The sequence below is a fragment of the Temnothorax longispinosus genome, chromosome 2, assembly GCF_030848805.1.
Source record: "Temnothorax longispinosus isolate EJ_2023e chromosome 2, Tlon_JGU_v1, whole genome shotgun sequence".
Lineage (NCBI taxonomy): Eukaryota > Metazoa > Arthropoda > Insecta > Hymenoptera > Formicidae > Temnothorax > Temnothorax longispinosus.
The window spans coordinates 17,375,693-17,403,678 of NC_092359.1; the positions used below are offsets into that span (position 1 = coordinate 17,375,693).

The 27,986-nt window shown below is 41.7% G+C and overlaps 2 protein-coding genes across 6 annotated transcripts in view; one reads left to right on the forward strand and one right to left on the reverse strand.

The window, feature by feature from the left end:
- Positions 1–11,146, reverse strand: part of LOC139808543 (uncharacterized) — a 37,074-nt gene extending 25,928 nt beyond the window's left edge. Inside the window, exon 1 of one of the 3 annotated variants that reach the window (XM_071770638.1) lies at positions 10,939–11,146. Coding sequence is in view for 1 of the 3 variants with exons in the window: in XM_071770637.1 (XP_071626738.1) it covers positions 8,752–8,783 (32 nt within the window). In the remaining 2 variants the exon portion in view is untranslated. Of the gene's footprint in view, positions 1–8,034; positions 8,712–8,751; positions 8,912–10,938 lie in introns of those variants that run through there. The other 2 variants (XM_071770637.1, XM_071770636.1) reach the window with 2 other exon arrangements.
- Positions 11,147–12,035: 889 nt separating this feature from the next.
- The window catches only part of Kdm3 (Lysine demethylase 3), a 281,688-nt gene continuing 265,737 nt past the window's right edge, over positions 12,036–27,986 (forward strand). For all 3 annotated transcript variants that reach the window (XM_071771085.1, XM_071771086.1, XM_071771087.1), the window contains exon 1: positions 12,036–12,270. In XM_071771085.1, coding sequence (XP_071627186.1) covers positions 12,115–12,270 — 156 coding nt within the window. In that variant the 5' untranslated portion in view covers positions 12,036–12,114. The remainder of the gene's footprint in view (positions 12,271–27,986) is intronic.

Sequence of the window (27,986 nt, forward strand, 5' to 3'; positions counted from 1 at the left end):
CGAATAAATCAAAGAATCTGTAGTCAAAGCTAAAATGTCACGCTACATGTCTGGAGTAATCTGCCTCAAATATTTCAATTAAATATCTGCAGAGCCTCTCGATGTTTCATCGTGCGACACATGAATACTCGCGTACAATAATCAGTCCTGCAAATACAGGTTGCGTACACTGAATTCAATCAGCGCTTGCATATGAATTAGTCCTTAAACCGGACAATTCGTGCAAAGGTAGTGTTAGTCTTCGATCGATAAATATTACAGGATAGATCGGTATATCTACTCGGCGTGCTTTCATCCGTCACGTTCGCGATGCGTTCTCGCGAAGGAAAGGAAATCCCGAAAGGGGCATCTCGAAGGTCTGGAATGTTCAGCGTTTCAGGGCACGCCGTTCAAATCCTCGCGAGAGAACGTATCCTCCTTTTTTTCTCCTCTACCAGTCTACCCACGCGCTCGAACTACCTATACCACCCGCGAAAGAGATAAAAGGACGGGTGAGACGAAGGAGCAGGCGGAGATCTAGGCTGAACGAAGCGGCAAAAAGAAGGAGAGGACTAAATACGAGGTCGAGCAAGGAGAGGAAGCGTGATATATGGAGAAGGGACGGTCTGCGCGTGTTTGTGTGTGTACGAGGGAGAACATCTCGCCGATATCAGGATGTAGGGTTTCGGGGTACGCCCAAAGGGTCATCACCCTTTCTTGGCGAACCCTCCTCCTCCTCCTCCTCGCTTATGTGCATGCTTCTACCTTCTCCTCCCTCCCTCCCTCCTCCCCCGCGCCCCTATCTGCTCTTTTGCTGGACGGTCCCCACTCCATCTTCCTCATGCTCCAACGGTGCACCCCTGCGACGCGCGCTTTTACTCCCTGGCGCGTCTCCAGAGACAAAGAAATACGATTCGCCCCGCGAGAAAATGGCGTAATTATATACGAGGGCGGGTAGAAGAAGAACGTAAATCACAACGGGAAGCAACGGGGCGTGCGAGGCTTGGGTGAGGAGTCTCGCATCCGCCGAAAACGCGGTTCGGAAAGGGGGCTTTCGAGAACTTCTCCTTCCTTCCTCGAAATCGGGAGAGGATGAAAACCTTGAGGACAGTAAGCGCGCGGTTATTCGCTCCCCCCCCCCCTTCGCGACAGTGGAAGGATTATTTTTCATTCGTTTTGTTTCGAGTCGCTGGCATGCTCGTAGGAAACAGGAAACGAGGGGACAGGAACGAATCTCTAATTTATCGAGGTTATATACCGGTCTCGAATCTTGCTGAGGAAACTTCCAACCTTCAATCATTCCGTTTTCATAATCGTAAGCGAGTGTTGCTGCGTCACGGACGACTATCTGCGGTGCAAGGTTCAATATCCTCCTCATTACGATGGCGTCACTTCAGAAGGGAGCCGCTCGCGTGACTCGCTTCTTGATAACGTGACTGACAACCGATGGAGATTCGAGCCCCGCGGATCATACCATGATGATATGGGTGCAATGAGCTCGGCATGATGTCGCCGTCTTTCATAAGGTGCACGACGCGATACCGCATAAATTTTAGTCACGATCGCTACTTACCAGCTACTACTTAAGCAACGAGAAAATAAAAAATAGAAATGAACATACAATAATAAAATATTAAGAGAAAATGTGTAATAATATGTATAACAATTATCTATTTAATAGGACAATTAAAAGTTAAGATGTGTGAAGAAAGATGTGGATAAAAAAGTGTGTGAGAACAATAACGAATCGTTGACATTATAGATTCCAGTTTAACAAATTAAAATTAAAAAAAGAGCTACGAGATACGAAAGTTTCTCGGCTAGAAAGCTATTAACAAGAGAGCTAATGCAGCCAAACGCAAGATTATTATACTAACATCCGCTTCAAAACTCGATGTACTTTTTACAGAATCGGAACGAGGATAGGGATGCAAATCACAATGCAATCTCGATGCACCGAGCGGATCTTTAGCGTTGATGAAGCTCCCGCAAATAATTGCTTCTTCGCGGTTAGTGCAAGCGATAAAATTTGCTACGGGATAAATGGCTTTTAATATTAATCTACGACGGCTAATAACGGACTGCGCGCCGCGAGGCGTTAACGCAAAATCACATCGCTCACAGTCTTATTTATTGTAGTAACCCTGCATGTCTAGCAAATTGGCCATTCAAACTTGTAATTTGTGTAACGGAACAATCAATATGCACGAGTATTCCGATCGCCAAACATTGCCATATTCGTGGAAATTGATAATTGTAAAGCGTCGATAGGAATAAACGTCATTAACAAATCTGATTATTTTAATCTGAAAACTTATGAATATATTATGTATTAAACTAAAAATGTTAATTGAAATATGTACAATTTTTTTCGCTGAAACTTCTATTTGTTGCGAAAACACTTCAAAGAAACTTGCAAAAAAATATTTGTTAATTTTCCTTCTGCTTTCTAAATTTGTATTTTTTAGTTATTCTACATTTACAGAGTTTCCTACAAACGATGTTCGTAATTAACACGCGGCGACTTAATTAGACGTATATTTCTTCGATTTGTCCTTTTTCCTATGGGGAAGCAAAGAAGAACTGCATCGTAATGAAAGTTCCAACTTTTCCCGTTTCCACGCCGCTGGGAGACTACAGATCGCTATAATTAACGGAATGGAAAAATTTCGCTGAAGTTTCCTTCTTATTTTCAAGGTAGAAGCCCCGAGCTTGTGGATTCGATGTCGGAGACAGCGAGAGAAAAAAATTATGCGCCGCAAGTACCCGAGGACTCCCACATCTCGTAATTAGCAAACGGCATTCTCAATTATTCTAATGAGCGTAATGCACGTCAAGATAATGCACTGAGAATTCCGGAATATAATCGGCCGCGAATACTACCGCGTCGACGCGACTCTTCCTGTCTCGCTTTTTTTTCTCTTTCTTTCAAGACCGTTGTGAAATCTTTTGAAACATCCAGGTCCTTTTTATTACGACAATTTCACTTCGCCACGAGAACACGTCGCGTGGTTGCTCGCTTAAAAAAGAAACCTAAATAGTCCTACGACAATATGATTGTTTTAGAGTACACGAATCATATAGGCGCACGTAAGTGTACGTGGATATATATTTTCGCGTATTCCACGCGGCCTCAAAAGTCAACGCACGGATGCAGCGTGCGCGGTAATAAATGCGGTCGTTATTCCTGATATGCAAAATAGAAATAAATGTGGAATGCGGGTTATGAGATTAACAATGCCCGGCGAGCGAATGCGGAGTTTACGCACAGAAATCATAAATTATGTATGATAACGCGGTTTAGTTTAACGATATAATAGTCCCGTCTATCTATCTTGTACATCACGCGTTCATTTTCGCGCGTTTATAACTTTTATAATTGTTTCAAGTCCGACAAATAATCGGCGCGCAGTTTATTAAGTTGAAACAGATGTATATGAATATTATATACATTGTAATTCGTTACTTCTGTAACTATTAATTTCTTTACTTGCGCACCACGTACCGCGCCTGATTCGTGTAGCTATTTAGTAATTTGTTGACTTTTATAATTGTTATTATTATATTATTTCCATGAACTTGAGGAAATGCAGCACGTATTAAAAACATTTAACAAAATCGGAATATCATAAAAAAATATTTACATATCTATATATTATAAATTTTTGACAAATGTATTGTCCTTAAATATCGAACAATTGGTCAAATATTTAACGATTATCTTGGAGTAATAGGATAAATAAAGGATAAATAATGATTTGTTTTCGGAGCAAGAAAAATACTGAAATATTCCTGAAACGTACATTTAAATGTTTTTATGGTTTTATGTCTTCATGATTAGATATTTATATACAAAATAAGTCACAATAATAATACAATCAAATGCATTTAATAAAACATATTTACACCTTCTGTACATTGCAAGTTATACAATTTTTATCATTTCTCGAATAGTAATTCTAAAATAAAACTTTAACTACTTCGAGAAAAAAATAAACGAAGCACCCACGATAGAAAAGTGCCATGGTATATCGAGACATTTATCGATTTCAACGTTAATCGCGGGCTATATGAACGAGGGTCACGTTCACACAACTTGGTCTGATGTTAAAGAATTTCGCACACTGCGACGTAAATATATGTGTCCCCTTACGTTATGTTGCCCTCTCGGTTGCCCTCGTCGACTCGACGAGAAGTATACGATACCGAAGGGAGAGCTAAACAAGTACCCGCCGCCCTCCACGTGATGGTCGAGTAGACGTCGAGGGCGCCGCGCCGTCACGGGGTTATATGAGGGTGAGAAAGGTTAACGCGATCTCCTGTGCGAGGGTGTACGGAATATTGATTCACTCCGGTGTTAGGAGTCTTTTAGTCCCATAAGTGTACGTCCGAGAAAGGGATACGCGAATGCACACACGTATTATACAAGGTGTCGTGACGTTGTGCGGAAATATATTAAAAAGTCATTATCTTATAAAGATAAGAAAAAAAAAGAAGTGTCGCAACATCATGAGAAAATATGTTAAAAAGCCATTATTTTATTATTAAGGTAAGAAAAACAAAAAGAGAATTTTGTGGAAAATTAATACTTGCCGGTTTTTTTAATTTACTACACTTGATTATTTTTAAACATTTGAGAGATTAAATTTTATGCTTAAAATGCTTAAAATTGCTCAACACATTACTTTTTAAACAAGTGTTTAATTTTAAATATCCTAAGCGCTTGATATTTAAAATAAAATTTGGATTAAATTCTATAGAATTATGATTAAATTGTAATTAACTAGAAACTAGATTTTCCGTTAAAAAAGACGAGATAAATGCGAAAGAAACTTTTCGTTGATAATTAAAAAAACCGATTTTCGAATAATTAGCAAATATAAATTAAAAAGATTAAGATATAATTTGGTATAAATCAATTTAAATATAAAAGGATTAAATATTACGGACTTATTCCATTCTTGTTTCTTACCCTATCAGTTTTTTGAAGAAAATTTGAGTTGCCACTATTTTAGCATTTATTATTTATTGCAGATGCTAAATATTCTAATAATTATTCTAATAGTTTGAAACTTCAGAAGATGAGAGAGAGAGAGAGAGAGAGAGAGAGAGATATCACTTTTATTCAGAAAATAACAAACTAATATTAAAATTATTGATAAGTGAGGAACAATTTTAGTAAGAATAAAAATGTTTTTATGCGATGGTGACGAGACGCCGTATATAGGGTCGTACATGTAACGTACAGCAACGACGAAGTACCACCCTTCTGTTGCCAACCGCGTGCATCGATCCAACGAGCGACCAAGTTTCCTCTTAATATACCAAGAAGCATATCTCTCTTTCTCTCTCGGTGTGCTCGTTTCCTTTTGCCAGTGGCTTCCTTTCCGAAAATATTCGTGGAAATGCATTATAGAGATATGCGCGGAGAGAGGAGAGCACAAGAATATAGAAGCGATTGCGCGAAGATCCAGCTATTGTTGCTAGACATAAGCGTATTCGATATCAAATGTTATTTCCATGCCGATCGAAATCCACTCGTTCGATGCGCAGAAGAGCAAGACTTTAATCCTTTGAATCATTTAAAAAGTAATTTCGGAACACAAAACCATTTGGATTTTGAAAGATTACGGGATATTCGCCAAGTTATCCTTAATCATATATTCTCATAAAAAATCTAGTTTACTTTGCAACTCGTTCGGAGAAAAAGAAAAAAAGAAGAAATATTCAGGGAATCTTGAAAGAGAGAAGAATGTTGTTTCAGTGAAGGTTCGATAGTAATGCTTAAAAAAACTAAAAACTTTTGATAAATTGAGATTTTAGAATTTAATCACTAAATAAAAAATTTATATTCACTATTCATTAATGTGGTTTTAAATTTAGAAAATAAATGGAATTTCTTTCTAAGAGAAGTTTGATTAGCCAAATATTTAACGTTAAAAGTCAAATAGCTAAAATTGATTTGGTGTGACCTAAAACTGTTATTTAAAGACATATCTGTACTTTTGAGGTATCCCGAATGTGTTCGTAGAAAGAGATACGCTTTTAAATTTTCTACAAAGTCGCCATGAAATGCGCAGAAATATACATGGTACGTAATGGAATATGCACTAAAGGAAATGTATACATAGTGGTTATATGGCGCCACGAAATAGCAGAGTTACATTTAGTAAACCGAGTGCACTTTTTACGAAGCACTTTACGTACTTTACTCGAGAATCCTTCTTTTATAAGAATGTTTCAAGCACAAAAATAGGGAAGATTTATATTATGTATATTTGTATTTGATTATTATATTTATTATATTATCTCAAACGCGATATTATGTTTATATTCATTAAATTATTCATTCGTGATTGCCACATTCTTTTTGCATTATTCTCTACATTTCGAGTTTTAACTATAAACTTTCGTGCTTTAAACTTGAAATCCGATATTATAACGACTGTCACAACGGATGATAAAATTTATTCACGTTAGTTTTACAAAAATATTTTATTTTACTGCAACGCTCCATATTTTCGAATTTCATTATTAAAAAATAAAATATAACCTGTGTCAGCGTGTTATCATTAGATCTAAAAAAATTAAATCGAAATTGGCAGCATTACTTTTATTTATTTTCCACTTGCATTTTTCCTACCAGTGCGATTTCAAACAAAAAGGTACGACTTCTCTTCGATTTTCCGCGAAAGAGACTCGGGCAAATACCGCGAACGAATTCTCATTAACTCGTTGCCGCCGCCGTGACGTTTACCTTGTGCCAGAACTCGTAGAATCGGCGTTTCTCCGTTTCGTTCTAATTTATTGTCAAGTGCAGCGTGGCGGCCGTGAGTCACACGCCGCCGACGGGAATGAGAGAGAGAGACATCGGGACGGACGTTCACGCACATTGTCGCTGCGCTGACGAGCGTGCGTCTGTGCGTGAGCGCCGTCGGACAACGACGTAAACAAAACGTGCCTCTTAGCGAGGGAGCTCGAAGAGTGCAACGACCTGCGCCATTGTGACGTAGCTGTTCGGATCAGCTGACGGCGCGGGGACGCGTCGTTCGCTTATCGCGCGCGCGTCTGTCAGATTTACGACGTTTCCTCGGCCCGTCTTCTCGACGAAAACTCTCGCGTTTCTCAAGACCGTCCTCGTGTATCGTAAAAACGCTTTAAATGGCAAGATCAGACTTTGCTCCGATGTAGGAAATATGTGTCGAGGACTATCGCGTAAGGTTCTATCTATGAGAGACTCCAACCTCCAAAGGATTTTAATCGGACGCTATCTTGGTCGGTATTTTCAACATTCTTTTTACGCGAAAAATCGCAGCGTCTCTTCTTATCGATTATATCGGAAAATATTTCGGAGAAAAAAAAATTGGAATATAAATAGGCGACGTGCGATTAACGCAAGGGTGAAATAATACAGTTCATATCAAATTTTCCTTTCGAGAATTCGCCGATGTTGCCAATAACAACTATATGTATACTGTTAATGCAGTATAAGTATAGACATTCTATTCAACAAAAATGACCGTTTACCATGTTCCTATAGTAAAGATAACGCTAAAGGGATTTTTATAAACATTATCTTTTATTATTTTAGATTTTTATAAATTCGCTAATAAAAAAGACCGCTTTTCTGAGGCATTTACGAAAGTATATCGATTCCTTTAACGGATAAGAGGTTGCTCAACGAGAGACACGCGTCACGTCATCGCGCACGCTGCTCCGATTTTACGCGAGCGAATGTAAGATCGCCCGATAAAATCGCGCCTGCGAGTGTCGTAACGTCTGCGTAGTGCGGACGCTGGAAACGTTGGGTTAGGTTACGTCCTCGCGCCGCGGCGCGGCCTCCCGGTGTCGCAAGACCGGGGCGTTTCGCTTTCACCCTTGCTCAACGGCGCGCGTTAATTGGGGAAGTCGAGCGCGTTAACGTTTCCAAACGCATTCTCTCGATTTTTACCACCCTCGTCTCCCCCGCGCGCCAGACGCGCGCACCGTCCTCGCGCCCTGTTTACCGGCCCTGCGCATCGATTCGAGCGCGTTCGTGACATTGATCCCTCTTACCTTCGCTTGTACTCCGGATCTCGCCGACGGATCCCGCCGTCCTTGTTTCCTTCCTCTCGGCGTCCTTCCTTCCGAGCGTGGATTTAAATCTCTCAGGGGGGCCACTCCCGCTGCGACGGTCCTACCCAAACATGGAAACGCTTTCGGTCGACACTTGGAGGGACACGATGACACAACCTTCCACCGTGTAGGAGAGAGAGAAGGAGAGCATTCGAGAGAGATGGCCGTTTAACGACGGATCCGCTCGCCTCGCCACGTCAGCTGGCAGCCGAATTTGGCAGCTTTTCCAGCCCTCGTATTTCGTTTCCTTTGTCATGACAGCGAAACGTCGATGGAGCCGGGAGCGAGCGAGCGACGAGAGGGGCGTACGGCGTACATACGTATACACGTTATATATATGTATACGCGTATCTATAGAGACAGGCCGCCGATCGAGCGAGAGAACGGAGTAGACGGACGGAATCACTGTACGCGACGAGATTAGGACTATTGGGAGGCATGTCGCCGTCGCCGGGACACTCGGCGACACGTGCGAAGTTGCGCGCACACGACACACGGGGGAGGTAAAAATAAACCCCTTGCACCGGAACGGAATTGTCGCGTATACTGGCGGAGCTTTGGCGGACGATGGCGATGCGATGGCCCGGGTTTGCGCGCACGACCGACCTCCGTCGATCGACGCCACTCGCCGCGGCCGTCGGCGATGCGGATACTCACATGACGAGGCGCGAGACGATCGACGATATCATATTAACGGGTCCTGCGGCACGGCGGGACGCGCGCGAACGGCTAGAAACGAGCGACTAAATGCGGACGGCCGTCTGCAGCACCGCCGCTCACACGTCGGCCATGTTGAACTGGCAGCTGGCTCGCTCGCCGCTGCGCGGGTGACGTCACGGCGTGTTTTCGTCACGTGACGCGCCAGGCCTGTATACGTATACGCGCGCGCCTTCATCCGGGCGATTTTGCGGCTCCTTGCGGGTTAGACCAGGCATTAATGTCCGTTTCTGCCAATGTAGATTAACTTTTATCTCGATTTAACTTACTTCTTATTCTTTTCTGATTCGTAGAACTGGAAAAAAATAAAAAGTCAAACGGAGATTCAAGTTAATCTATTTTGGTAGAAATGGACATGAATCGGATAGACAGTTCTATTTTCGTATTTTCTTTCTACGATTCCCATGCGAAAAGCAATGTGCTATTTGGTTTTTAGAAGTTGAAATTTAACGTCAAGCATATTTCGAAAATGATACGATAAATTATAGCACAATCTCTTTGAATTATATATCGATAGCGGTTACGTCATCGTCATGTTGTTAACGAGTGAATTTAAAATCAAAAGATGTTATTGAACATCAGCATTTCGTATCTATGTGATATATCGCGATATGAATAATTGGAGTGTTTTGCGTTACGCGCGATATAATTCATGTTCCACTGAAGTTTTCTCAAACATTTCACCTGCTCCAAAAATCGCGACCGTAAAAACGTCTTCCGGCTTACCGCCAACCGCGTAAACACACAAATTCTCCGGCCAACCAAGGAACGGCAGAAAAAGAAAAGTAAAAAGTAGGTTAAGAAGAGAAAGAAAAAGAACAGGGAATTCCCATCAGCGAAACGTTTTCTGGTACGTCACGAGCGGACAAACAAGCATTACTTTTGTGGTAAAAGAGATAAAATATTCAAGTTGAAATCCAGATAATTATATGTAAAGCTCTCGCGTACCGAAATACGAAAAAAAATATTTTCGGTGTGTCTATATTTCCACAAACTTTTCTTCGAAGAAGAATGTCACAGTAGGTAAATGCTAAACAATCTGATTTTTTATTTCATGAATTAAAGTATTTATATGATGTATCGTGCTTGAACAATTTATGATTTAAATATCACTTGCATAAAACATCTAATTAATCTAAATTTTTTCGTTGATAATACAAGTTTATTTCAGACATACACAGAAAAAAAGAAGTGCCGAACAAAACGTTACTCAAATTAACGCGTTCATAGTTTCATAATTCTTATATAAGAATTTGATAATCTTTTTCTTGGTTGAACTATATAAAATGACTTCATTCAATCAAGTTTTCTTCGCGATATAATCTCATTTCAAGATTTTCACGTTGAAACTTGAAAGATATTTCCAAATCCAAAAATATTCGTTTGTTCTGTGTAACCAAGCAAATATCGAGATTCATCATCGTTCCCGAGAAAAACAGAAACACGTGTTTTTACGGGAAGCGCTTTCTTGTCCAGCGAAGGAAAGGAAGGAGTAGAGGGAAAAGGCCGAGAAAACCGGGGCTTATACGTGGCGTGTTACGTCGATGCGTGTGTACATCGCGGAACGTGGATATACGCGTGACACGAGTACGCCGTGTGCGTGTCGCGCGCGCACGACCGGAGTCCGGAGTAGAGAGGCAGCGGTTCTCCTCGGAGCGGCGCCCTTCTCTCTTCGCTCATGAAAACGTGTCTTCCCTCTCGCGCCACCCGCGCGCGCGACCCCACGCGCCTCGCGGTCGGTACTACGGCCTAAGCACTCCTCCCCCCCCCTGCTCCTTCTCCAACGACGCTCTTGTGCGAGGGATAGCAGCGAAGTGAAGTGCGACGCGACGCGACGCGGTACTCCGGGATGAGCGGGAAGAGAAGAAGGGAAGAAAGGGGAAAAGAGGTGAGAGAAGGAGGGAGAACGGAGAGAGAGCGCGCGGCGCGCTCGCTCGGCTCACGACGAGGTGGGAGGTGGGAGCGGATCGCGCCACGGCGGGACTGGCGGGAGGGCCGGGAGGAGGTTAGCCAGACGGGTGGGAGGGAGCGCGCGCGAGCGCGAGGGGGGAGGGGCGTACGGGCCGCGGGAAGGAGCCGTGCCTCCCTGCCGTCCGCCCGCAGTGCGCGCTACGCGATATCACTGACCGGTCATGTGTGTGTCACTCTCACGTTCACACTGGTACCGTTCGGAGTACTTGGTTGCCGCGCTGGTGGTGTTGCCGCCGCTGCCGTTACCGTCCGTTGCCGCGTAGTGCCCCCGAAGAAGCGTTTTAAACACGAAATCCGGGTGCGCGCGGCCCCCTCCCCCCGGAAGTCCGAAAGTGGTGCCCGCGGTCGATCCTCGGTCTCGCGCGCGCGAACGTCAAAACAGTGTGCTCGCGGTGACGGTGAAGACGGGAGAAGACGCGCGGAGCGATTCTCTTCTTTCTCTCCGTTGCGTCGATATCGACTCGGGGATCTCGGGATATCGCGTCGCCGAGACGAAAATTAAAAGCGCACAGGTGGAGAAACGCGCGAATTCCTATCGTAGGAGAAGACGCGCGCGCGCCGGAAGAGAGCAGGGGGAAAGCACCGTGAAGTTAGGCGCGAACGCCGATCACGCCGGACAGGCAGAAGGAAAGAGGGAAGAAGACCGTTTGAAGTTGAACGCGAGTGAGTTTCGCGGCTGTTTTCGCGCAAATAAGGGTTTTTCGCGCGCGCGTCTCCACAGCCAGACAGTTCAGACGTGCGAGAATTGCGAGAAACAGGAGCAAGGAGTGGCTGTGCGGAACGTGAGGAAGGAGAGAGAGAGAGAGAGAGAGTGAGAGTGGCGGCACAGCGAGGGGACCGGGGAAGGGAAGAAGGATAACACGAGTGACCGGCCGTCGCCTCATGGCCCTTCGTGATCTTGGGCGGGAAGAGATCGGCCGCGGTGTGGTGCTTTGTGCCGTCGAGGAATAGTGATCGTTTGTGACAGGGTTCCCCCGCGCGGTGTGCTCGGTGCGGTGCGTGCGCCCGTTGTTGTGTTTCTTTTCTTTTCGGGGGCGAGGCACGCTCCTCGGAGGATAGAAGGAAAAACCAGGTCGGCGTCAGGGGGCCGGGGCCGGGGACGGGAGAGTGAAGTGAGCCGAGTGAGCGAGCGAAAGAAAGAGAGAAAGAGAGTGAGAGAAGACGGAAGAGGAGCGGGAACGGTGGGGGAGGGAGACTGGGGGCGCCCGTTCGCGGGTGGGCGGGAGGGGGCGGGGGCGCGGGGGGGACGCGCGAGGGAAAGGGTGACTGGCGAACCCGGCTGTGGCGATCCGAAGTCGCGGATTCGGCACGCCGCGGTTTACCGAACGTAATATGGCGTACAAGTTTCGCGAGGAGATCGTGGGAAAGAGGTTTCTCTCGGTGAGTGGTTTCACCAAGCTGAAGGTGAATAAGATTAGTGAGTGGGGTTGGCGTGCGGGGGTGATACGTGCCGCCAGTCACAGGGATAACGGCTGTCATGATCTCCAGGTGAGTTATTGTGCCTAAACTTGTAACGTTTTCTTTTTTTTTCGTCCGCGCGCGGTTTACGTTCCCTAGAAAGCGGAGGCGCGAGCCCGCGCTCTCGTTTCAGGTGTGTCGTTACCGCGTATAGTTTCTATGCGGGTCGATTGTTGGTCACCGCGACCTGGCGTCGCGCCGCGCCGTTTGTGTTTACATCGCGGTGTGCTGTGCGAGCTGCGACCCTTCGTGCGAATATTCCGAGGGTGTGCGTGTACGTTACGTATACGTGTATATTTACGTGTACACGCTCGCCAGCTCTCGAGGATCGCCAACTCGACGATCTACCGAAACAGGCGTATTTTTGGAACAGTAGTGCGTGAATTTCAAGTATACCCTCTATTCCAAAAACGCGGCCTGTCGGTAGTCACCTCGACGGCGACATGATGGCGCGAGGGATAAAAATCGAAAAATTCTATTATTAGACATCACGCGATTGTGCCACACTTTCAATATTTTATGGTTATCGAGCCACTTGTGCGATATTTACAATTACGTTCCGTTTGCACAGTTCAGTCAGAGTGATAATTACAATTGCGAAATGTTTTTGTAATGCCGGATTACGAGTGGCGCTTTCCGAAACGATGTAACAACATAGGTGTATGCTGCATTATTTGAAACAAAATCCTCGTTGCGAGCAATTCGTAGTTGCGAATGTTATTCGATACGCAAAATGTGAATCATTAATCACGAATATGCGCAAAATCATTAGTCAAGTCATTTCGAGTTTCGTGAAAAGATTGGAGTGGAGTAAGAGTGGTCGATCGTAGTGCAGATGCATATTTCTGAGAAACCTGTGACTCTTTTATAAATTGCGAAATATTTGCGATCAATGTAGAAAATTTTTGTTATGTCTCGGCACGAGACGGATAAATTGAATAAAGCAGGGCGATGTGACGGTTCTTTGGAATTTACATACGTATCTTTTTAATGCAGAGATTATATAGATCTCTTTATTTTCTAAGGATTCGTCGAAGGTCGTATGTATTTTCAACGGTGAAAATTTGTTCGAATATTTGTCGACTATTTTATAAGCACGATACGCTTGACACGTTACTAGTTCCTATTAATATTTCTATTATTAACAGAATTTATATTAATAATGCAATTGCATGTTATTCATACAATTGCGTATTATCATACGTATCTATTTTTATGTACATCAAACACACATTAATCGTAGTTACGCTTGATTTGGGAGGGAAACGAAGATTGTTGTTTGCATTGCATTTTTATGTTACTACTTTATGAATACTGAAAACTTATGATTACGATTATGTCACATCCGAGGTTGGTTTTACTACTGAATCGCAACATCTCTGCCAGTGGTTCAATCGTAAATCCTAAGTCAGTGCCATTTTAAAAATTAGATCGCTTTTTTTGTCATAAAAATCGTTGAAGCGTTGTAACGCACAGATCGCGTCGTGTCTTTGAATATCCTATCACATTTTGACGTTAAACAAAACGATATATATTCGAAGAATTTGTGATTATCATCGAGGCTTGATATAATTGTGTGCCTAAGTTTATCTTGTCAAGGGGGTCTTTCCCTTTCTTTCAAGTCAAGTCATAACTATTTCAGTTTTCGAGGACATTGCCAACTCACATATCAACGCTGTTTGCGCACACATACACGCGACAATTAGTGTACATGTTTCGCGTTGCTTGGCCGGTGATATTTGCCAATTTATGCCACGTGGCCAAATACCGCGATTATTATGTCGGTCGGGCGTAAAATCTCGGAAAATCTCGGTCTCGGTGGTCGATTTTTGCATTCGTTTCGCGACGTCAAAGTCATAATGCTCGTTTTCAAGCCGAGTAAATTGCATCTTCGAAAAATCATCGTCACGGTTTCGTTACGCAATGAGTCGAATTTCGGTGCACTCGGACATACACGCGCGAAATTAATTCGACGAAGCAATACTTATCTCTTATGTAATAAAAGAAGCAGTTGTCCTCGGGTATCATTTATTGGCCAATGAAACAGTCATCTCGATGACGATAAGAATATTAGCTCACCTACGTATTATTATCTTAATTAACGCCATAATTATTGAGAGGTTTTCGCAGAAGAACGCTGCGAGTTTCAGATATGATATTTTGGTGGGGAAACGTTATATTACACTTTGAGAATATTGATAATTATTATGAGAAATATAACAATATGTTTTATGTTATGTGTTTATGTAGAAATATATTAATTATATATATATATATATAATTATTATATAATTTCTTTTTATTAATATATTATAAAATATTGTATTAATATATTAAGGGATATAAGACCTAAATTTCTCTGTATTCTGCAAAAATATCACTTCTGAATAAGTCTTATTTTGAATTATATGTTACGTACAATATAAATTTGATAATCTCCATTAGCGATATATTTAATAACAAGCTCATATTCATGTATTTTGGATTAATAATTTTTTCGAAAATCAGGAATAAAGTTAATAACAGCATTTTTGTCGTTAATAAACAAAATGATATTTCATGAAAAATCACCTCGTAACAATACCACTTTATTAGTATTACTAAAATGTTTTATATTCCAAAAGCAATTTCGCAAAATTTAACACTGATAAATCTTGAGTAATATATTAAATAACATTTCCACTTGCAAACTAACAGTTATTAATTCCTATTGTCTCACGGTTTAAGCATTCTTCTTAAATTACATCATTCATCCAGTCCAACACTGACTGTCAGTCGCGATGCGGTCAATCGATCTCCGACACTCGGAGTTAATAATACCAGTATTTATTCTCGCGGCACTCATTAACAGTTCGCCCGGTTTCAACTATCATTAATGGCCCTCGCGGCATCTGCGAATTTATCGCGTCGTCAAGGAGCATCCGGGCGCCTCCCGGAGTGGGTTCAGTTGACATCTGTTTAGTATTTGACGCTCTAAAGAGTCTAAAGGGTCAACGACTACAAACGTCATCAGGTATTCCGGGGTCATCGCCGCCGCGGCCGCCGGGTCTCTCAGGCGGCTACGTTTTCCGGGTTTCCAGTTTCAAAAAGTGCTCTTGTGCTCCTCGGCTCGCAGAAAACGTGTCGATGAACTTGGCTAATAAGAGAGCTCTTGGCTCTTTGCCGGAGGTGAAAGTTATCGGGCTATCGTTTTAAATCCTGGCGAATAATAATCCTGGGGACGCGCGAGATATTCGAAATAAGCGAAATAATTTTTTCTCTACAGAGAATAAGAAACACAAGATAGAGAAAGAAAGATAAAATTATTGTTTCTTTTTTTATCTTTCTCTCTTCTTTCTTACCACGCGTATCGATAGTGTCGACGATAAAGAGAAGCACCTTGAAGTATTGACAAGTCGTTGAAATATCGAACGCGGAGAAAATAGATGTTTTATCGATAAGGGCGTGCTCGTCACCTTGAAATTTCTCTACGCTAACTTTAGATGTGAAATGATGCATAGCTCGTACACTATAAATCGCAGTCCGAGATGACAATGAAATACGAGACATATTATATATTTATACACAACCACGTAAAAATTATTATTTATCCTAATCATCGATTTGATTAAAAATCGTAGTTCAAGAGAATTTATGCGCTTTAAAATATTTATATGAGATTTCTTTTCTTACACATATGCATTAAGAAACGCAAGATATTCTTTGAGTAACTTTGCAGAAACTGCAAATAACGTTTGTAGGGAAATATTGTAATTAACTGTGATTTTTATCCAAGTATCAGGAACGTATGTTCTGTAATTTTCTTTTAATTATTTTTCGAAATTTACACTATTATCTTGTGCGTGCGTGTGTGTGAGCAACCTTTGGAAAGATGTCTATTTCAGGATAACTGGTTTCCTCGATTCGAGGATATGCATTATAGCAAGATTTTTCATACATAATTCCTCCCATTGTTTCAATGCCGCTTTCGCGGCGCACCTGCCGCGTCCCCGAAGAAGCACCGTTATACTCGGTGCACGAAATATACACGAACACACGAAGCGCCTCGAGGGAGACTGCGAGGTAATGCGGTGACGCAGTGTGGTTGGAAGGTGCATTGGCCAGTAAAAAAATTTTGGGTACGGCGAATCGGTCAGCTAGGGATTACGAGTGAAAGGGGGGGGGACCTGTTGCAAGGATCGGTGAGATGGTACCCCCGAATTATCGAGGACCCGCGATCGTGCTACAAACCCTGAAATTTGCGGTTCGCGAAACCGCGTACCGGCCACCACGGCACCGCCGCGGCCGCGTACCCAACACTTTCGCATAATTTGTATAGCGGGGCGATGTTTTGTTGCTGTCGAAAATTGCGGGCGAAATTCCGGGTCAAACCTGACGGGGGTGTCCGCAAATTCGCGAGCGACGATAAGCACTCTCGCACGTGCGAAACAGGTCCCGGAGAATTTCCAGGAGGTTTATTTTCGAATGCGGTAGTTACCCTGTTCTTGAATCGTTGCGAATCCCAACGAGATGCAAACGAGATTTCTTTCTGATTTTCGGATAGATCTCGCCTTAAATATAAACAACGAATGCGCGTCGCTCGTATGCATCGCGTAAGCCTGGATTACGCGTATCACTGCGTAAGTGCTGTACGAAGACTTTTTTACGTTACGAAAAGTTATTCTTTTCATTAGTGCGCGTTGCGTTATCTTATCTTATCGGAAAGAAAGTCATGGTCATGACGTCCGTAACAAACGTCGTATCGTTTTAATAGCCTGACGTTTGCATTTCTTTACTTTCCTCATACGAAGACCTGAGTTATGAACAGATTGCAAGTTTACAATAACAGCAAGAACGGATCAAGTCCTTTTGTGACTACATTTCTGTCAGAAAAAATTACATTCTCTTCTCTAGAAAATCGAATTTGTAATTTCGATAAATATATGTGTTATTTATCTTTAGAAAGATATTCTCTTGTATTTTTGGTAAAAAGAGTCATGGACGTTAAAGATTGATTCTTCGGCAATTGAAATTAATTTAAAGCGAACAAGCTGTGTGAAAATTAAAAAGTATTCTTTGTACAGCAACATTTTTTTAGCTTTTTACGCAAAATTAATCTATAATTAATTTAATTTAATTTATTTTAAATAACGTTTTGTTCATATAATTTCGTAGTTGTGACTTTGCGACAACCTGACATTTAGGATTTTCTCAGACGTGTTAGATTTTTTACTGTTTTTATTTGTCGCCGATGATATAACTTTAATGACGGATAGGATAAACATCTGTGTGTTTCAAATATGCGCAGAAAATTCAATTATGTAAGCGAACACTTTTGAGGACATCTCTCGTGGAACATGATTTTATAAAAACAATCTCTCAGATACGTTAATTAAAATTCCCGAATTATGAAAATAACGCTCGGCACCGATAGGCAGTCTGGCTAAGTTTAGCTATGTTTTTTTTCTTTTTTTTGACAATCTATGTTTAGCAGTCGCGGCATCCAATTAAAGCTTTTGGGATTCCGTGTATTACTGGCGTGGACAGACCAGGACAGACGTGCAATTAGGGGTTATCAGATGCTGTCAGATTAATAAGATATTCCTTTGTTCGATAATGATCTTGATATGCAGATTGTAATAGTTCATTTCGAAATTCATGTAGATGCTGTCACGATAAAACGTGGATGCGATTATTTTACTACTTTTTATTTATTTATTTCTCTATTTTGAAATTCCTTGTAAAATGTCTCGTTGAAATACGCTTTTGTAATTTAAAATTAGCACAAGATATATAGAATTCCATAAATTTGTAAAATAACTAGGCTAGAAAAATAAAGTATTGCGTTTCTAAAATAGAGAGAAACTAAAATACACCGCCATGTTTCTCCATTCGTTACATAAGTCATACTACTTTGAGTATAAATTGGCAGACAGAAATAGACGGCAGGAATAAACGGGAAGAGGCACCTTGCTCTTTTCGGTAACGTTGAAGGATCGATGGTTGTTGACACGTCTTTTTGCAAATTGGCGAAATTGATATTGCGCTGTCACGAAATGACGGTCTCTGCCCGAAGGTACCTTACGTGCGTTACTGCGAAATCGTTTCCGCGAGCATCCGGGTTTCTCCTTGCGTGGCACTTCGCTGCATACGATGATTATTATTCGCGTTGAATTAGATCGCGGCTCGAAACGCATCGGTGCGATCGGTCGCGAATGATTTCACGTAATCGTGAAACATGACGGTTCTTTGTGCGCCGCGTATTCGCCTTAAAAGCTTCAAACAACAAAAGGGACAACAGATGCGTTGCGTTGCTGTGCAACGCGGCAAATCATTTGCACCATACACGTTCGCATTACCAGGCGTTATTTTGTAATCCCGCAATTTGTCCGTCTACCGCGTCATACAATTAGACACAGTCGATGAGTTTTCCGCGGACCACAGGTGCTTAATATACGCGGTCTGTGCGCGCCTTCTGACAAATGATCGGTGTCTTCATTTCTCGCCTAATCACTGGCAGCGTCTCGCGATCTACGCCGAAACGCGTCGACGTCAAAATTGCCGAGATTGAGCGACGTCTGCGTGCATGATCAATTGGCAGGACTAGGTCAAATCGTGTCACTATCAGATTGCTACAGATCACGGAGAATTGTTGATATTTTTATAAAAAGATTTGTATTAAGAGGATATAAATGTTGTCTAACTCTCGTTTCACGTTGTAGTATAATTCATAGATTCCATTAATATTTTTTATAAAATTCTACAAACAAAAGAACTTATTTAGCACGATAATACTACATAGCATTTATTTATTGTTGGTAAATATCGATCGTCTTTCTCTCTTTTCTTATTTTATTTGTATGATTTTTTGATAAAATATGCTTCACATTTCATTTTGTAATTAAATCCAGTATCAATAATCTATATAATAAAATTCCATACATGTATAATATTAAGTAAAAATTGTTTATGTCTATAAGTATTGTAAAATAAAATGAGATGGAGAAATCAGTGACTGACGCATAGAAAGCAGACTTACTCTAGATTTTAGCTAGAAATCAAGTGGCTCATATCAGACAATATTGTATGTAATACGTCAATTTATATACGTATAATTAAGATAAATGACGTTCATATATAATTGGCATATAATTGACGTAAAGTATAATTTTATTAAAAAGCCGATTTGATCGAGAGTTTTTACTTAATTGTTTTAATTAAAAGCTCAAAAATAATTGCGCAAATTTTTTTTACTAATTGAATGAATAGATGGAATGTCAGATCCATGATGGAAAAAGATTATCGTTAAGTAATAAAGGGAGTTACAATTTATTTTCGTTTTAATTAAATATTATTCTACATTAAAGTGTAATAAAATTATTGATAAATGGCACATTTTGCGCGCATAGCTTCAATTCTCGAAACGTGGAGCTGTTGCGTGAGTTGTTTTTGTGCTGATATTCACGTCCACAAACGTGATAACTATGAAACTTTAAATGATTCCTCGAAATGTCGCACGTGTGACGATATGTCAGTTTCTCTCAACAAATTATAATTATTTGCTATGTCGAGCTGCTGCTTGGTGTCAGGTCGCGTTATTGTATTGAGAATTCTATCGCGAGGACCCTATCGGTCGCATTCTAATATTAAAATACGAGAGCAACGGCCGCGATACCAGAAGACGCGGTTCGATGCACGCCCTACAGAATTTGCGTTATATTACTGATATACACAGAATGGAACAGAGAGCTAAATACGTACTTCACGTTTGAAGAGCAAGGTCTTCTCGAAAAATAAAACGTTATAAAAATAACACATCGTAGTTATATTGTTATTATTAAGGATACAAATCAACAATCTGAGAAAAGATGTGTGATAATTTAGGGAAATAATACATTATTTTTGACATGATAACAAAGATTTAAATGCTATCGAGGTAAAAAGTTTAATTTGAATTGAGAGAAGAGGAAGAGACTAAAGTAGAATTTACTACATTATGTAATATATATAAATCTATCTTCCTTATAAAGAATACTTTATATGGAAAGAGATAAGTATAAAGCCACGATTAATGACAAATAAACTACTAAGAGAAAAGGAAACGGGAGAGTTTATATTTTCTTTCTTTTCTCTTTTTCTCTCTCTACTTTCGTAGGCGACTGCTTCTCCGGCAGTAGAAATATTTCGCTCGCCTATTTGTCCGTCAATATTATTACGCAACGACTCGCCCACGCTGCCTTGTGCCACTTTCTTTACTCGATGCATTTGAAATAGCACTTTAGCGGGCTTCCTACTTGATCATTCCGAGAAAACGACATTTCGCCGTGAAAAAAAAACGTGTATTTTTCATTTCGCAAAAGCTGTTTTTACATGATGTTGTTGCTAGGTTCGATTGTACTAGCATGGCATACAATCGGCGTTAACTTCGGTTTATAAAATTTAAAAAAATTTTATTTATGTTATAGAATTATCTAACAAAATACATACTTGTTTATTAAATCGAGCAACGTAAATTAATTCAGAATCACGCGAAGGCTATAAGTCTGAGATGCTTCAACACATTTACACACATACAGCCGATATTATCGCGATTAGTCATTAACAGAAAATCACGTGACAACCGGGCTTGAACCCTATACGCTGCCGCGTACAACGCGATGTTTTGCTGGTTTCGGTTCATGAAAGCACGAGCTCGAACGACAGCTTGCCCACGCGGGAACAAATGCGTCATGCTGTACGCATTTAATTATCATCCTTCCGAAGACTCGATGAGTTCACTCTGAATAACGAGGGAAAGTGATGTATATTTAATAATTTCTGAATGTAATTCGTATAATTTACTCCAATTCTTTTGACACGCACATTCTCGGGATGACAGTAACAATCTCGGTGCCGCACTTGAAGAATCATGCATTTGTCTTTGCGCGAAATATTTAAAATACGCAATCCTCATCCGTTCGTGAGCGCGAACCTATCTATCCGCGCCGGTGGCTCGTTGTAAACAATGACTTCGTGCCCGACCCAGATTCTAAGCCCACGTAGAAAGCGGACTCGCTTGCATAATCCTAAGTACCCCGTGCATACAGTTATATGCATTCGTTCCCTCGCGTGTCGTAGTCGGCGCAGACGGATTGCACACCTATATATGCGTCACCTATACACCTACGCGCACTGTCTGGATCCGTACCGTTGTCGAATTGGCCGTTGAACACGACCGGGTGAAGGTACTTTGATACCAAAACGAGAAAATTTTGAGCTCTTATGATAATCTAATAATGAACAAACACTATCCGTATTATTAGAATTAAATCAGAAAATTTTCTTCGTAAAGCTTGAATGGCCATGCATGATAAAATATCTAATTATCGGTCAATGAACACGAAGGATAGAATATTTTCTAGGCTATTTACGCGATAATATCTTATTTGACAGATTGCGCAAAATTATATGAAAGTGTAGTTCACTAGAGAACGTAAAGAACGACGATGCAGAATTTCTAAGTAATATTAAAAGACAATTAAATAAAAAATAGTAAAAAAACTTACAGGAAAATGTGTATGAGTAGTTACACTCTTATAATTTCTATTAGAAAATATAAAATGCAATAGAATAGGTCGAGATAGGTATATCAAAAAATGACAAGTCAAAGTAAAAAATGACAAATCAAATACATTGGATTATATTAGAATATTAGAGATGGAATATGTCGAATTATATTCAAGCGCGAACTAAATTTATTTTATTTTGAATTCAAAGTTCAGTTTCTTCAATCTATCTAATAATTTCTGTTATTATTATATCACTGTTCTGTTTAGCTGTACTTTGCCGTTTTCTAGTGTACTCTATCATACTCGAGTATACTCTACGCGATGTACTCTGCATGTATCTTCGCTCGTTCTGTCGATATCTAGGAGGGAAGAAGCGTTCCCGTTAGCTCAGCACTTTCACCCGGATCATCACGACCCAGATGATCGCGTTCCTCTAACGGTGCGGAGAGTCTTTTTCTCTCTTTCTTTGTCTCTCTCTTTCTCTCTCTCTCTCTTTCTTCTTCCTTGTTTCTATCCACCTCGCGAAAAACTTTTCCGCCTGGAAACTTCAAACTTCTCCATCCGAGCGGACAATGCCATGAAAATCGCGCACGGGCACGATTCGCAGCGTTTTCAGTTCGCGAGAGAGCGAGGAACGGAGCGTAGCAAGCGGCGGTGAGCCGGCTCATCGGGAGGAACGGAGTGAGAGGGCCCGAGAAGAGAGCATGGACAGAAGGAGGGGGTTGAGGGGGGAACGAGCAGGAGAGACGGCCGAGAAAACAGGTTTCCTGGCGGGCCAGGCGACCAACCGCCGGCCGGAGACCCAGGTCACTCACCCAGATTCTACAAACAACCAAACACCGTCCATCCTCTGCCCGTTTTACCATCCCGTCCAACTCCATAGCGCGACGCTCCTCTTCTTCATGGCACTCCTCTCGTCCCTCCTTCACGGATCTTCTGCTTTTGCACCTCCGCGCGGGAAGCACCGCGGCGCGGCGTCTGGAAGATTCTGACAAGCGAGGCCAGCTCACCGGGGTCTTTGGCATGCATGGCGCCGAAGACGACGCGAGACACGAGACGCGAGCTGGAGCAAGAGAAAAGAGAGATGGAGAGACAGGGAGAGAACAAGAGGGCGAGACGTAGGGATAGCTATACAGAGAAAACCCGATGACACGATGTCTACGAGACATGACCCTCTTCAAGGTTGCGACTGGTGGATTCGCCTTCACGTTGATTTCTCGTGACGGCTCGTTCTCACGTGGCATTGTATTGGGACAGGTGTTGTCATGATGTTGAATTGTCAGGCTTCGACTGGCTTTGGGAAAACGGAATGTAGTCATATCGTCCTGTCATAATATTTCTGCGTGACACTTGTAGTCTCATGAAAATACATTCGATATCGCATATGCAGCTTTGATGATGTTTGAGAGTTTTTAATATTAGCATAAGAAAAGCGACGCTTTTGCTTGAATTTATGATAACATATGCAGAGTGTTCCACAATTTTTTATTTTAGTCTCTGACATTCCTTGAGTCTTACGAGTTAAATTTGTCTTGGAGAAAATCTTGACGAAAGGCACATTTCACGCATATCGCAACTTCCAACATTTCCCACAACATATCTTTGCAATCAAGTCTTGAATTAAGACTCTGAAATGGTAAGATTTATTAAAATTTACATAAATCGATTTCACATCGATGAGAAACTCTATCATTAAAATTAAATTTGTGGTTCTGAAGTATTCTATACATTGTTAGCACATTTGCATTTAAATAAAACCGACTTTGACGAAACAAAGTATTCAAATAATACTATCAAAGACTGCTACGACGAATTGTCAGTTACAAAATACGCGGGAAGTCATTTCAGGTATCGACATATAGAGAGAACGAGAGGGAGAGAGAAACAGGCCAGAAAGAAACAGAGAGAACTTGATCTATTGCGCGTAACTGTATGACAGAATTTAATTTCTCTTTCTGGAATCGTACAAACGAAAAGAAAAGAAATTGAAATAAAAGTAATCGAAGATCTTTTGTTCTCTCGCTATTCTCTCTCTTTCTGTCGATCAATGTTCTATTGTGAACACCGCTGTTATGATGCGGCTCATAGCATGTCTTCTCGGATCGCGGGACGAGACGAATGAGTTGCATATAACGCAAGTGCGCGCGCGCGCGCGCGACATTCGCGCGACTTTTTATATTGTTTTAGATTTCTATCAGTCTCGCGAATAATGGAGAATCCGCGATACCATCGTGACATTTCGGTCGCGCGAGGTTCTGGAGCCTTTAATGTCGGCGCGAGCGCGGCTCTAGACTCGAGTACGCCAATCTATACACGTTAGTATGGTATAGCGTATATTAACGAGGGACACGCATACTATTGCCGTGATATTAAAATTGAATAGTGCGTATATATAGTACGACGTAATACCTACGTGCTTAACGAGCTATATACACTTATTGATCTTTTAATTTGTATTCCCCAATTAACGTCGATAATATTTATGTGTTGACTTACGAGCGAAATCCGCGCCGCGTGTGCAATGCGCATTGATACTGAGATTAAGTCATTAATAAGTTGTACGCAAGTTTTCCACGTTGCCTGATTTATCTCACAATCAGTGTACACATTTTTTTACAAGGACGACTGGATTTTAAGCGCATTGTCAGCTGCATATGTTTAATATGCAAACCTCTTTTTTGCCGAAAGTATGGTAACTCGTCGCATAAGAGGCGTAATCCGCGATTGCGCTTGAATGGAAACAGATGTAACGCTGAATCGCAGACTCGATGAATAATTGATTGTCGCAATTATCTCACGTGTAGCAGACTTTAATGCGCGTTGTTTTCAAATGCGTAGTTTAAACGCGTACGCAATCTTTGTAATTTGGAGTGATCAGCAAAATTGCATGTTAAGTTTCCGGATAATAAGACTTTTAAATGATAAAACTGCCATTCTTATCTCTGTTTTACGCCGTGAGCTTATGCTTTTATTTTTAGCGAAATTTAGATTGTTTGAGGACCAAAGTCGTTGTTGCTTTGCGCTTTGCTCTATCTACTTGGTTTTTTTTTATATCTATATATATATCGCGAAATCTCAGAGAATCTCACGTTGCCACGACGCGGACCTCCCGATTTCATTTGTCTCTTTATCTGAACGCGTGCCAAATACCGCGCCGACCCGCTACGATAACGATAACGTATCGCTCATTGCTTAACTTATCTTGTCGACCTCTTTGCCCTCGTATTTTATACGTCTCCTGTTGTCGACGACAAGACAGCGTCGTTAAGACAGAGATCTCATGAATATTGCGTAGATGCGTGACTTTCGAAAGTGGCGAGATGATGCCGCGTAGCGCTCGAGATTGTAAACTTCCTTATTAATCTAATGTAGAATATGCTGAATTTTAAGCATGGCGTACGTTCTTTATTACCGAGGAAAGAATGTCGTTTCGTCCGCACGTGCAATTAAATCGAGGATTGTTCTGAAATTCGGATTGCATACTTTTAAGTTTAAGTAGTTTCTCGAGTTATATACCTCTTCCTTCACGGTGCTCCTCTTAATACTTTTTCTTATCGTTACGTTCTCTCTAATATTTCTTTTAATTTTTTATACTGAGAAAACAATATATTGACAAATATAGTTGTGGTTTATTAAGAAAGTCCCAGTATATATCACTTCAGATTAATAAATAAGTTTCGAAAGTTTTAGAGTTACATAATTTAGTTGTCTATTTATATAATTTTGACGTGTTTCGCCATCCCGTGTCTACATCTAAAAATTATGATCGCCTGAGTAAATTCTCGCGCGAGTAAATCGTGCAATGTTCTCTACGTTCTCGATGAACGAAGCTCTCACAGAAGAGTAGACTAACAAATCTTTAAATATCGACGTGAGTATCTGCGTATTCGCTTCTCGCTCGCACGCTACGACTCCGATGTAACCTTTGCCTCGCTAGAAAGAAGCGCTCCTTCGAAGAGCGCAAATAGGTCAGGCTATTAGAGTGCCGGGAACACGATAGACATGTTCTCTCTGTCCCTTTCTCTACCGGTCCGGTCGTGGTCCATTAAAGACATCACTTAGCTGACGTTGGTGCGCTTAAGTGCTGCGTTATTTTTCGCGCATTGTACCTCGCGTTGGCGCAGACCTGCCGGAGATACGAAACACGCGTCTGGAACACGTATACGTCACGCCTCGCACAGCAGAAATGCAGCAACTGCGCAGCGTGCGGTGCAAGGTGCATAGGGTGTGATTCCGTGAATAAACAATCGGAGCAAACAATCACCTAGAGATGTCCGGCCGTTACGTGGTTTTAAAAAGATTTCGATTATTTGTTTTTGGCATTTATAACTTAAAGTTCGCGCGAATTAGTGATAAATAGTTGAGTAGTGCACGCGTATATAGATTATTTTATTTTTACAATGGAAATTGTATCCAAATTTTGAGAATGTTTATCTTGTGCGGTAAGAGCTTAAAGACGTGTGTATAAAATGACACTAAAGACGATGCATATATAAATTTTATGATAGGAATCGTATTTCTCGCGCAAATCATATTTCCGTTCGTAAACAAAGTCGCACCATCGATGTGTTATTTTTGCCCAATAATAGAATAGAGTTTTTTCTCGCGCGATGGCGTATTGTACGTGAATGTCGGTTGGCCAGTATTCATTTTATGTCTGCAAATAGATTGGCGTGGTTAAAAACGAAGGCACTGAGTCTACTCGACCCTGAGATAAAAATAACATTCTTTTGCAAATGACGTATCAAAATTAAGGCGCACGGTAAACGGCACAAAGGTGAAGGGAGCGAAAAAAAGAGGCGCTCTTTATGGCGTACGGCTTTTAATGAGTCACGTCATTCGCGGCGCAGCTCCCGCGCTTTCCTCTCCTGCTCGCCGCATCTGTTTCGCGAATTCAACGTCCTTGGGCTGACGACCCGATGACGTAGCTCATATCGGCGTTACGAGGTCACCGATGAACGGCATCGCAATCTTCGCCGCGTGATCGGCTGCACGCACGCGCTCAAACGGGGTTTTTGGAACATCAAGTATATATACCGTTCAATCGTAAAACAAGTATTTCGCGTGGACCTGTGGAAAACGGTTAGGTATATACTCGCGTTAGATACCGACCAATACCGATACAGTACGTCGCTCTTCATTTGCTGGAGTCGAATCGTCGCGGGAAACGCAGTCACAATCAAAAACGAGATGGTGCGCAAATTAAATGCTTAAAAAATTATTGCTTTGGTAGCATATTCAGTAAAGGCAACGAAGTTGATATGACATTTTGACGTGACGTTTTGATGGACGTTGAAAATAATAACTTACATAATACAGAGTTGGAGAATGTACGAAAATAAAACGTTTAAAATTTTATCTTGGGTAGTAATCACTTCATTAAATATTTTATCAGTTGGATTATCTCGTCTGTTCTATTTTAGTAAAATATATAGAGAGAGTGGTGCTTGTAACGTTCACTCCGCGGAATTGCAGAAGTCTACGAGAGAGTTGAGAATTTTCTTCGACGTGTACGCGCGCGCGAGGATTGCAAAAATTGTTGCTGTATCATAAGTTAGCAGAATCCGATCTTATTGCCAATAACTGTAAGCGTAATAACGTCCAGGGACAAGAAATGTCGGCGTGGGTATTCGTGCTCGATGCACGCGCGGTTTCAAGTGTGCGTACAGGTATTCGGGATACAGTTAGTCGACCTTGCGGCGCGTTCGGCGACTCTAAAATAAAAAACGACACGCCGCCGACGCTCGTCCGTATTTCACCGCGCGCCTTGTGTGAGGCCCACTATATCGATGTGTTTTTCAAAATAGCCAAGAGGAGTGCCACGCGAGCGAGAAGGGTGCGAGAAGATCGGGCTTACTGCTCGTGGCGCATTTCGAGAGCTACTTACGTCTTCCTGTGCGGTCTATAATTTTATCGTGGCGCAAATAAAATTCATCTAGCTGGCGATGGCGCGGTTGTCTTTTTCTTTTCGCTTAAAAACATCATTGCCGAGGTACGAGACTCCGCATCGGAAGTGCATCCGCGAGATGTTATCGTCTATCGTTAGCCACCGCGAATCGCAAACACTCCGCTTCGATCCGCGTTCGAAGGAACGGAACGACCCGTCCAGCTGTGTAATTTATCTTCCATTGTTGGTTTTCGTTATTTTCCCGGGCCGTCATTTTTCGTGAGTCTTCGACGTACATCGAAGTTGCGGGTCCCGTTGTTTTTCTGCTGTTA